General features: G+C 32.0%; 1 protein-coding gene across 2 annotated transcripts in view; it reads right to left on the bottom strand.

Moving 5' to 3' along the window:
- The window catches only part of LOC145691862 (retinaldehyde-binding protein 1-like), a 41,936-nt gene that overhangs the window by 17,232 nt on the left and 11,030 nt on the right, over window positions 1-13,674 (bottom strand). For both annotated transcript variants that reach the window (XM_081767172.1, XM_081767173.1), the window contains exons 3-5: window positions 8,403-8,497; window positions 6,701-6,854; window positions 4,155-4,354 (exon numbers count right to left, since the gene is read on the bottom strand). In XM_081767172.1, coding sequence (XP_081623298.1) covers window positions 4,155-4,354; window positions 6,701-6,854; window positions 8,403-8,497 — 449 coding nt within the window. The remainder of the gene's footprint in view (window positions 1-4,154; window positions 4,355-6,700; window positions 6,855-8,402; window positions 8,498-13,674) is intronic.

Raw genomic sequence — 13,674 nt, 5'->3', positions numbered from 1 at the left:
AACTGCCCAGTTTAATTTTGTATCTAAATATATGCCTAACAACTTCACATAATTCTGGTTATTCAAGATACAGGGTGGTTTATTTAGGTAAAAGAAATGAGTTTCTGTTTTTGTCGTGTTTAATACCAAGCTATTTGTTTGGAACCATAGAGAAGAAGCCTTTAACATTTCTTTATTTTTAATGTTTACATTGAGTATGCTGTGGTCATTTGTAATAAAAGTAGTGTCATCAGCATAGATTGTTGTTTTATACGGTAGACAACTTGGTAGGTCGTTCATGTACACTAAGAATAAAAATGGGCCTAGTACCGAGCCCTGAGGAACACCAGTCAAAACTTCTAACTCATCAGATGTTTTATTGTTAAACTTTACTATTTGCCGTCTGTTAGTGAGGAAACTCTTAAGAAGAGATAGTTCAATGTCATTTATTCCATAGAATCGTAATTTTGTAAGTAAGATATCGTGTACAACTGTGTCAAAAGCTTTACTTAAATCAATAAGAGTAGTACACGTATATGAGCCGGATTCAAAACCATTTATTATTTCGTCTACGACTGTCTCGACAGCATCAATAGTAGATAACCCTGATCTGAAACCAAAATGGGCTACATTAATAAGTGAATTTTGTTCAAAATAAGGAGATAATTGCTTTTTAACGCAATACTCTATTATTTTAGAAAACACTGGAACAAGGGATATAGGGCGGTAGTTACCAGGGTTACCTCTATCACCCTTTTTATATATAGGTACTGTTATTGTTACTTTTAGGCTATCAGGAAAACAGCCGTCGTTTAGTGTCCAATTAATAAGGTACGTGATAGGAAATGCAATTATATCAATTATTTGCTTTATAATAAAGGTAGATAGACCATAAAAATCTTCACTGTACGTATTTTTCATTTTTGACACAATATTTAAAACTTCATCTGCACTAACCTGTGTCCATTTAAAATTTAGGTTGTTAAGTTGTGGTAAACTCTGCCTATTAAGGTACACATTAAGATCATTGATAAGGTTGTCAGCATTGTTCTTAGAAATATTAGTTACATGTTGATTATTTACAAAGAAGCTATTAAACTCGTTAGGTGTAATGCTAGGCAACTTTGTTCCATGTTCTGTCTTAATTTCTTTTTTTATTATTGACCAGGCAGCTTTGCATTTATTACTTGCTTTGGCTATGTGTTCTTCATGAAGTTTTTGCTTGGCTATTTTAATTTCTTTTCTGTATTTTTTCTTAATCACATTGTACTTTAATTTAACAATATTGTCACCATTTTTAGCTTTAGCGTGTAAATTGACCATTATAGCTCGAAGGTTAGCTAATTTTGGAGTAAACCATGTTAAATGTGTTATAGGTTTCTTATTATTTATGTGAACAGTTTTAGATTTTATTGGACAGCACTCATTATAAATATTGACGATAGTGTTTATAAATGTATTCCATGCTGTAGACAAATCATTACATGTGCTTAACAAATCATAAAAATTTACTTGATATAGGCTATCCCTTAAGCTGCTGATATGTGACAAGCTTAGCAATCTATACCTCTTAAATGTCGTAGTGGGAGGAACGGTATGATTTAAAATAGGTAGGACAAGCCATAGACCACTATGGTCTGATAAACAGGGTTCTATAGTTCCACAAGATATCATACTTCTGTTTACATTAGTGATCACATTATCAATGCAAGAATTCATTCTGGTTGCTTGATCATTAACATAATAATAGTCATACGACCTGAGAGTATCACAAAATGATTTTTTTACAGTGTTATCAATTAGAACATTTATATTTATATCTCCCATGTGCACTACATCAAATCGTTTGTACTTATCAATATATAAAGCAAGTTTTTCCCACTGTAACATAAATATATTAGGATCCGAATTCGGAACACGATAAAAAGAAATAATCACCAATTTTAAACTGTTAAATACGATACCAGTTACTTCGAACACTCCTTCAATACATAGGTGATGCATATCCAACGGTTGATACTCAGTGTTAACATCTAACCGTACATAAACACCAACGCCTCCCTGATTCATTACCTTTCTGGTGAAAACACTAGCTAACTTATAATTTGAGGGGATATACATATCTATTTCGTCATCAACTAACCAGTGTTCGTTGACACAAAGAACATGACAGGGAAATTCTTTTAGAAAAATTTCTAACTCGGGTAATTTATTTCTAATCGATTGTAGATTAATGTGAAAAAATAGTAAATTTGTTGTATTTTCAGGTTGAGGAGTTTGCATATTATCATTATTATTAATAGAACATACTACATTATAAAGACTACATTCAAGCGGCTTCGTTAGACTCGATTGTTTAACCTGGCTCCATATTGTTACCGGTACTGAGTTTTTTATGGAGTCAGGTTCGCAAGAGAGTTTCCCTGTTCATGCCAGCTCATTGGTATTATTCCTTTACACATACTTGCATATATTTTGTTACTTACATTCTGTATTTCGCGACTGACATATTTCTTACCCAGCTTATTAAGGTGAAGTCCGTGACTTGTATAAAATCTTCTTCCAATCGAACTTATGTCAACGACACTGACATTTTTTAGATGTTTGCTGAGTTTGTATATTTCTTGATTTACTCGGTGTATTCCCTATTTACACATGATGAAGGTAGGAGGTCATACCGATGAGGCACTGTAAACACAAGGACATTGGTATGCAAAAGAAGTTGTAATCGTTTCCTCAGATTACTAAGAAATTCACTAGCTTCATTTCTAGCAACATCATTTGTTCCTGCTAAGAAAACCACAAGATCCCTTGCACTGAGTTGCTGATTTTCTTGAGGCACTTCCGCTGTAACAACCTTGAAAGTAGCGCCAGGTTTCACCGTACTGCATATTTGATTACTTAATTGAGTATGGAGCTCCGTAGCTATATTCCTTCCTTGGCTATCCGCGTACAAGCGTATTTTCCCCTTGCGACTTCTATTGCTCGAAGATTTCTCATCACCGGAATAACCCTTACTGTTATGTGAATTCACCTTGCACTTCGAACTATTTGTTTCTTCTTTTTCAGCAGGGACATGCTGAAGTACCTCGAAACGGTTTCGTAGTTGGATGTTGAAAGACTTGTCCTTCATAAGACTCCTGGATTTCTTTTTGTTCTTGACTACCGATGTCCATGAGTTGCTTTCATTACTGTTCGACATGTCCGGTAGATTTGGCCAGTCTTTACCTAAACTGTACCTGTGATGGTCCTGAGATTCTTCACCTTTGCTCTCTAATTGTTTTTGGAGAATTTGATTTATTGTTCGCACAGATTCCAATTCCTCCATGAGATTTTTAATAATATTCTCATAGTCTTCTTTCTGTTTGCCATGGACGTCACATTGTGCACTTTCTTTTGTCACTGTTTTTTGGTTGTTTACACAAAGCATACACACCCACACATTTTCCGGTATATTGTCCTCATTTATATTAGAACATTTAGAGAAATGATACCATTTATCGCAGATATCGCACAAAATTCCATTTTTCACTACACGAGTACATTTGCCACATTTATTGTCAAGTAAAAACACTGAAAACTGAGAGCACGAGATACCTATGTCTACCTTGTCAGCCGCCATGGAAGGTTGTATGTTGAAAGTTGAAATTTTGGACAGATATTATCCTTGAGCTCTAGGCTGAACACAGCACAAAGTTTTAAGAAAAGTATTCCTAAGAGGAGTAAGGGGAACTTGAAGGTTTTTTTCACAGTTCAAAAGACCTTTGAAACAGTCAGGTGCAGTGGTTCATAGATAGTATCTAAAAAAAAAAAAAAAAAAAACAGTTATGAATGAAATAATGTTTTTACTATTAGATTCTCATATTAGACCTTCTTCCCCTTCTGTTCGTATTTTTCTTCACAATCGTAATTTTGGGGACGCTAATAATTAGAATAGTAAAAATTTGTGATGTGTTATCTCTTCAATCGCTGGAATATTATTTGGAGAATCGCTGGTTTTCAACGTTTAATAGGTCATGAAGCAACAACACACTCAAAATTTATAAATACCCACTGACGTGTATTAGTTGAAACTTTACTTTTCTTCCCACGGAAATTTTCACTTTACTAAATATATTGGTATTTACTATTCTTCATTTACTACAATAAATGTTATGAACATATTTGATACTTACGTCAAGTTTTTTTCTATAGTAGACCATATTAGTAGGTGTTAACCATGAAGCAAGACGTGGATTAAATCCATAACCAAACAATATTATGACAACCCCATTTATCTTTGTAGAAGGTTGGTCATCCCCTATGACAATGTGAGCAAATAGATCTTCTAATCTTTCCATATCTTGATAAGTGAGGACTCCTGGATTTATTTTACCTTCAAAATTATTGTAAGTGTTATACAGAGTAAAAATTATTATGTAATAATTGAACCTTAGTAGTTCACAATTGTAAATTAATATAATAACAAAGCAGCACTGGCAAAATATTTTAAAAAAATAATATAAAATAATTCGTAACAAAACTTTATGAAGCCGTGAAATCCTTTACATTTCACAGTTTACGTGCAATGTTTTAATATAATAAAAATTTGAAGAAGGGAAAGAAGAAAATGAACAGTGCAATTTCCATTTTATTATATACAAATACATTTTTTTTCCTAGCATTATACAGACAAGCAAATGGAAGAAATTGAACCTGGATATAAAATTCTAAGAAATTAAAAAAAAAATTATGTGGATATAGAAATCTTGTAGTAGGGACTCAATCACATTTACATAATATACATTAAATTAGTGTGTACTACTTAAATTATAAAAATAAAAAAATAAAAAATAAAAATGGAACTAAATTTGAAGAAGTAAGTAATGGAATGTATGGGAATATTCTTTCTGTATTGTGACTCATCTGTACAGTTTGTTAATAATGGCAAAACAATTCATCTTATGTACTAGGATTTTATTTTAGTTTTTACTAACATTTAAAACTAAGACAGATTCGTATATGAAACATATTCTAGAAGAATAAGCACTTCTAGATTAAATGAAACAAACTGTAAAAAGAAACAAATTAGATTCGAATTTCAAGTAAAAGTCAAGAACAAAAAATCAGACGAAAATATACTTTAAAAAAATAATTTTGATCACATTTAAATAATCTGCTATTAGAATAATAACACATTCCTACTAAGAGGTTCAGAAACTAATAAAAATAAAGAATACAAAATCAGTAGAAAATATACTTTTAAAAAATAATTTTGGTCACATTTAAGTAATCTGCTATTAGAATAATAAGACATTCCTACTAAGAGGTTCAGAAACTAATAAAAATAAAGAATACAAAATCAGAACATATACTTTTTAAAAAAATAATTTTGATCATATTTAAATAATCTGCTATTGAATAATCACACATTTCTACTACGAGGTTCAGAAGCTAATAAAATCAAGAATAGAAAATCAGAAGAAAGTATTCTTTAAAAAAATAATTTTGATCACATTTAAATAATCTGCTATTAGAATAATAACGCATTCCTAGTACGAGGTTCAGAAACTAAAAAAATCAAGAATAGAAAATCAGAAGAAAGTATAATTTAAAAAAATAATTTTGATCACATTTAAATTATCTGCTATTAGAATAATAACATTCCTATTACAAGGTTCAAAAACTAGTAAAAATCAAGAATAGAAAATTAGTAGAAAATATATTTTAAAACAAATAATTCTGATCACATTTAAATAATCTGCTATTGAATAATCACACATTTCTACTACGAGGTTCAGAAGCTAATAAAAATCAAGAATAGAAAATCAGAAGAAAGTATTCTTTAAAAAAATAATTTTGATCACATTTAAATAATCTGCTATTAGAATAATAACACATTCCTATTACGATGTTCAGAAACTAAAAAAATCAAGAATAGAAAATCAGAAGAAGTATACTTTAAAAAAGTAATTTTGATCACATTTCAATTATCTGCTATTAGAATAATAACACATTCCTACTACGATGTTTAGAAACTAACAAAACCCGAGAATAGAAAATCAGAAGGAAATATATTTTTAAAATATAATTTTGATCACATTTAAATAATCTGCTATTAGAGTAATAACACATTCCTACTACGAGATTCAGAAACTAACATATTCGTAGAGACATATTCGTATTTCATTCACTTTACTTCTGGTTCGAAATTGAAATTATTGTTCTTTTTAAAGGTTTTATTTTTTAATGTTTAGTATCAATGAAATGTATTCGTATGGTAATTTGATTAAGTATATAGTGTCATATCGAGATTTGCAAAGTGAAAACAAGACTATTTATTATAATACATTAATATAATACATGGAAATAAATCCATAAATATATACTGTATGAACCTCAGAAGCGATGAGGATATCACATTTTATTATAATCTCAACCATTCATGAAAATTATACACTTCTCTCAATGTAACACACTCTTGTACAGAATTTAAACATTTATGATCACTATTAATGCAAACATTAACAAGTTTGTAGAAGTGATATTATTGTAACTGTTACAACTAATAAAATAAATTATGAACATCAGGACAAAAATGAATAGATATAACAATGCACTACACGAATGATAAAATAAGATGTTGTTTAGGAAATATGTACTAAAGCAAAAGGAAAAGTCTCGAGGCAAAATACTAATGAGTGTATATTATCAAGTAGATGTGTTACCTTGTAAGTATTACCTTGTTTATACACTGAAACATATCGTCCAAAGCTATCTCTGTGTTTCAGTATATTTATAATCCCTAATTTCAGTAAGTTCAAAACCTTCATTGGTAAAATTCTCCCACAAGTATATTGAGGATAACGTCTTCTTATTGTATAGAATTGCTTCATCTATGAACAAAAATGTGATTTTAAATAACAAAATTTATATAAAGCAAAAATAATACGTAATAATCAACTAACCGTATTGCTTATGAACACATTTAAGTGAATATTTACACAGTACAGATTAAACAAAGAAAACATAGAGTAAAACTAGGTTACTTGCACTTTAAAAAAACATAAAAAAGAAACATAAATTACAAATTGCATGATTTCTTTGAAAACTAGTACATAAAAATTTGGTTTTAAGTAGGTATTTTTATAGTTTCCACAAAAGTATGGTGGCTCAGTGGTAGACTGCTTACCTCTGGTGCCTGGGGTCCCTGGTTTGATCTCCGGCGATGTAAATTCGTGGTGGACAACATCGTGTCCGTGGGATTTCTCGGTGTACTCCCGTTTCCTCGCATAGTCTCATTTCATCGATTCTTCCACCATCATTCACTTGCCGTAATTATCTACCTACTTTAGCCTAATGGGCATAACCGTGGGACGTTAAACTAGAAGATTTCATTTCAGTTTCCGTAATGTTGACACAAAACTGGCTCTAACAATAGTTTGGGATTTTTTATCTTAAATTTTCTATATTAGATTGATATCCTGATGGGTTTGATTAAGAATGATTTTTCTATTACGAAGTTCATTATTTAATATTTCACTTACAAGAATTTTAAATTCCTACAAATTACAGGAGAACAAAAGAAGAGAAAGGCCGAAATCCTGACAGGGTCGACGTTGTCTTCCTTAAGAAAAGCAAAGAGACCGGGTTCTATTCTAGGTGGGTTCTCATGTGGTTAGGATCTCATGTTATGCTGTGGGTCTAAGTCTCATACAGCTTCACTGCTGAAAGGAACGATAGAATCTACCCTAATTTTCGTGCTAGTTTTATAAATCAGTGTGGATTGTTAACACTAAAAACTTCAAATCCAGCAATTGAAAAATAAGAGAGACAATACTTCTCTAGCTAACAATAATTAAGTAGGTATGGATAGATCTTCTATGATGTGATCTATGATTTAAAGAATAAGGATTTTGACATATAATTCATAACCAAAGATTTTTCATTGGAAACTTATGATTTTCCCTCTTCCATGCAGTCTGGCTTCACAAAACACCTACCATTATTTGACATATAAAATAGCAAATTTCCAATTGTTGTTTTCGATTGAAAGTACATAGTGTATCAGTCATATCTATAATTCGTCTAATTAGAGGAATTCAACATTCAATCAGGAAATCTCTCTGCGTCATGTGCCTCTGTGACTTACAGTAGTATAGGTAAAAATATAACCACTGATTCTTAATGCATTATTAAGAAAACATGTCTGAATTTAATGCTGCTTTTGAAGAGAAAAGATTTTAGCTACTACTGACGCATTAGGGAGATTAGGAGAGTATTTTGTTGGATTAGTTCGCTTAAATCAACCGTATTTTAAATTTCAGTTATAGTTGTGTGATATGTTTAAATATTAAAACTTACCGTTAAAATTCTAGCATTAAATTGGAATAGACGCTTTTCTTTACTTTATAGGGCACAGTATACACTTATAGCTGAATTACCTTATCAAATGCCAAAGTCGGATCCATGTGTTCTAGCAAAAGAAAACGCTTTAGAAACTCCGTGTCCTCCAAGTCAACATAAAAATTATTTTCAGCTGAAACAAGAAATACCTTTAGATTTCTGTTCTCATGTTATGTTATATGATAGCCAAACAAATGTTGGATTCAGACTTATATATATATATATATATATATATATATATATATATGGGGTGTTAATGAGCTATACCGACAACCTGTAAGAGGTGATTCCTTAATCAAAATAAGAGAAAAAGTTCATATGGATCTATAGCAAAAAGTGCATAGTTTCAGAGCTAGGGCTGTCCAAAATAGCGAAAAACCCAAATTTCAAGAGGCCTTATTTCGAATTCGAGACATTGTGGATAATGGTCCTTACCAGCGTAAAGGAAATCACGCATACGGAATCTAAAAATGAATATTTCATTAATGTTCAATGTATGTGCAGAGTATTCCCTGCAGGGTGAAATTCCGAGACATGACATCAACCGAATTTTGAGATATGCTCGGACTTTCTGATTGGTCTAAGGTAGGCAAACGATAAGCCTTGATAGCAGTGAACACGGATTCCTTTGCCGCGATGTCGGATGTGTTAAGGATCGTCAGCAGCACGGTCTCTCTTACTCGGGAAAACGCATACTGTGATGTTTTCTTTCACGCTTATAAATGAAGAAAACGTGAAATATACCGTGACGAAATACATATCATCAAACGTTATTCCAATCACAAAAAAACATGGAGCTACGGATTCCTAACACTTCCGCCTTCCCTCCGAAGCATTGGATGTCCATTGTTGTCAAGGCTTACCTCCTGCCTACTTTGGACCCCTCTTGAAATCAGGGTATATCCACGGCTGTAGTCGAGGGTACACGGCGGTAAACGCCGTATACTCTCTGCTTAATCTTAGTCATTAGAGTGTACCTTCTGCTTCAAGGCGTATAGTACTTTCTACTTTTGTTTCGTTTATAGTTATTTATTTATTTAATCGGGAAACGACTCCAATGATAAAGTGACTATATCACCATTTATTTAAGGAGTGTCATTAAGAAAATAGCATGAAATGCTTTTAGACTATAAAATACTAACGCATTCTTTATATTTTAATTGAATTAATTAATACATACGATTTACATTGTTTGTTAAAAAAATGTCTCTTATGACAATGATAGATGATCTCAAATTAGCGTATATCCTCTGAAAATTTTAGGACTACAACACTGGGTATATCTGAAAACTCTATTGAGAGCATATCTGAGAATTACACCCTGTAGGGAATACCCTCTACACCTACCTATTGCACACATAAGACTTTCAATGGTCATCCTTTCGTCTTTCATTATCATCTATACAACGTTCTTCGTCAAGGGAGCATAATCAGTGAAAGATCGTCTTCTAGATATAGAGGCGTCCGTGGTGGTCATGTGTCCAGTTTGGAATTGGCGTTTCCACTTTGATACCATCTCATAGAATGGGCTTCCATCCCTATAGACTTCTTTCATCTATTCGTGGATCTGCTTTGCTGATTTCCTCTAAAGATGAAGAACTTAATGATATTCCGTGCTTCAAGTGTGCAAATAATCGCACCTTCAGTGTTTTACCTGAGTACAAGAAATTTGAACAAGTCCGAAATTCGCATCGTTAACATTACTAGGACCTAACTATAAACTGTATGTCCGAGAAGATTCGTAGTTCTTTACCTTCTTGGTGATTACACAAACTTTTTGAGAGCTCCTTCGTGGCTAAGCGGTTAGCGTACTCGCCTTTGGCGTAGGAGAGCCGGGTTCGATTCCCGGCGGGAGCTCATGTGGTTCGGATTCCACGTTAATCAGTAGGTCCATGTCTCATATAGCCTCGATGCTGAACGGGACGTTAAACTCAAACTCAACTCAACAAACTTTTTGATACCCCCTCGTATATGGTTAAATTTCAATGTATTCAAATGAGTACCCAGAACATTATACTATTAACTTAAGACAGTATTAGAATCAGTGGCGAATCGTAATCCCATAAGTTGGGTAGGTCCGACAAACTAATAACACAAATACCATTTAATGTATCATAAAATATTTAAAATTGCAGTCAAAGTCTATTTTCCTTATGGAGATAAACAAAATAACTACCAAATCTATTTATTTTAAAGAACTTTCTTAACTCAATTTCTAACACTGTTTAGAGTTGAATTTATGTGCATGTATACATAGTAGTTTTGTTATTGTTGTTGTTGTTTAACAAGAAAGAATGAATGTATAAACAAAAGTAAATCGAAAGTATTATTATTATTATTATTATTATTATTATTATTATTATTATTATTATTATTATTATTATTATTATTATTATTATGCTAACTAGTATACAGGTTAGCAGTGCCAAGGTCAGTTCCCCGAGGCAAGACATAGACACCGAGTGGCAAGTTGTGCAAAAAGCAGGAGTTAATAGAAGAAAGCATTTGGTTTCTGATAACACGAAGGCACGTGAGCCTGTCAAAACTAGATCAACATTGGTGCAAGGAAAAAAGGTGAGTGATAAGCTAAAAGTAAACAAAAAGGCACAAACAAAAGCAGTTTTTGTTACAAGACTCGATCCGACCGTTACATATGAAGAATTATCGAATTTTGTTAAAGACAGTGCTGATATAGACGTACAAAAATGTGTAAAATTAAAAACAAAATACAACAGCTACTCTTCCTTTTATGTTTCCGTCTTATCAAATAATTTTGATGATATTTTGAATGCTAATGTATGGCCGGAAGGAGTACTTTTTACTGAATTCTATGGAAGACTCAGAGATAATATTGTGTGTGTAAATACTGTTTAAACTAAATAGAAACATAATGAGCAATCAATTAGATAAGTCAATTATATTGTTTTATCAAAATGTAAATGGTTTAAATAGTAAAGAATCAGACTTTATTGACGAAGTTAATTGCACTGATTATGACTTAATATGCATATCTGAGAGTTGGTTTAAACATGACAAAATTCACTTTGAACAGCTTACTGAGCAATATAACGTTATACGTAAAGACAGAAACCTTCAACTGACAAATGAAAGTACAGGTGGAGGTTGTATTATGTTTGTAAATAAAAGATTAATGTATGACGTAGTACAGGTACCGTTTCCGAACCTAGATGTGATTATTATAAAGTTATATATACCCAATAATCTCCCAATATTAATAGGTTTGCATTATCTTCCACCTAATTTGCCACCCAAAGAATTTGTAAACTATTGTGATTGGCTGAATAAGTTATTAATTGAAAAAAGTTTGAAAATGTTGCTTCTTGGGGATTTCAATTCTGCAGGCATTGATTGGCATAATGGAATCGTAAAAACTAAGCATTCTTATTTAAAAACAAAAGCTGAGAAGATGTTAGAGTTAGCGTCTATATTTAGCTTAAAGCAGTATAATCAACCATACGACTCTCAGTTGCCGTATAATATATTGGATCTTGTTCTAACTGATATTACTGAATGCTCAATATGGTTTGATGTGAGTCCATTAGTCAAGGTAGATAGGTTTCACCCACCTTTCGTATTCGAATGGCAGGTTGACGAAAAGTTAAATTTCTTAAATGCAGATACAGCTCAAGCTCAAGGTGAGTTATATGACTATGTAAGAGCAGACTTTTATCAATTATACGAGGACATTAAAAATGAGATGAAAGTAGATAGGTTTTCAGGAAATGTAAATAACAGTACGGTATTATTGCAAGATTGTTTGGAAGATATATTGAAAGCAAATGTACCGAGAAAGCATATTATACAAAAGAAGAAATACAAAGCTCCTTGGATTACTAAAGAGTTAAAAGCATTAATTAATAAAAAAACAAAATATTTTGTAAAATTTAAGAAAACTGGTAATTTAGTCATTTATGAAAAATTTTCGGTTTTAAGAAAAAATGTTAAAAGAATGTACAATAAACTTAAAAAATGTTATTTTGAGCAGTTGGAGAATAGTATTTGTACCAACAAAGTGTATTTTTGGAATAACTTTAAAAAGTCTCAAGACAAAAGTGTACCAAATAGAATTTTGTTCAATGGTACCACCATTACAGGAACAAAGCAAATTGCTGAAGTTTTTAAAGATGTATTTTACAATAATTTTAATTTAAAAGTTAATACCCTAGACTGTGTTGTAGTTAGTAATCTGAACAGCAATAATATAACGATTCCAGTAATATGTGAAAATGATGTTACTGAAGTAATAGGTAAACTTCGGCCATTAGCATCTTCAGGACCTGGGAGCTTTCCAAATTATATATTTAAAGCATGTTCGAAAGAAATAGCTCCAGTCTTGTCAAAAATATACAATACCTCATTAAGAACAGGGTCACTCCCATCTAAATGGAAACATGTACATGTGGTACCTGTTTACAAGAATAATGACAAGTTAAATCCTAACAACTACAGGCCGATAACCTTATTGAACATATTTTCTAAAATTTTTGAAACCATCATTCACAAACACTTGTTTTTTAATGTAAAAAATATATTGCAAAAATCACAGCATGGCTTTTATAAAGGGAAATCAGTTGTAACCAATCTCTGTGAAATAACGGATTTTATCTACTATGCAATGAAAAGTAGATCACAAACTGATGTCATATACATTGACATGAGTAAAGCTTTTGATTCAGTTGACCATAGATTACTGTTAAAAAAAACTGTCAAATACAGGTGTAACACCCTTGTACCTAAAATTTTTTGAAAGCTATTTGACTGGTAGAACATACCAAATGTGGCAACACTCGTTTTTCGAGTAAATTATTTTGTATATTTTAATTTTGTTTTAATGTTTACGGTATAAATCTATTAAGGTTAAGGTAATTAAATGTTGTGTATGAAATATAATGCAAGCTGCACAATGTTGTTAATTCCAGTGTCAGCAGTCTGTTGTAAATAAATGTGAATAAGAATGTCTTCGTTGAGAGTCTGGCAATGTAGGAAGGAAATGTAGACAATGCGTCTATCCTCGCATTAGCCAGATTCTATACATTGTACAAAGAGAATCTGTAAGATTTCACGAATTTCACGAAATCACGGATATGCGGAAATTGCTTAGAATCGAGAAAACAGAGTGTGTCGAGAGTTGCAGTTTTTGAGTCTTGACACATGGAAGGAATTTGTCTTTCCATGTGAAAAGGGGTCGCACGTGCCACAAGCAGACGACAAGCAGACGACAAGCAGACGACGGAGGTTGGGCCAAGCTCAACAAAACCAGAGGATGAGAGAGGTTCAGGATTGAGTCTT

The sequence above is a fragment of the Thermobia domestica genome, chromosome 8 (assembly GCF_964235325.1).
Source record: "Thermobia domestica chromosome 8, izTheDome1.hap1.1, whole genome shotgun sequence".
NCBI classification, from domain to species: domain Eukaryota; kingdom Metazoa; phylum Arthropoda; class Insecta; order Zygentoma; family Lepismatidae; genus Thermobia; species Thermobia domestica.
This window is presented reverse-complemented; position numbering and strand designations above follow the sequence as displayed.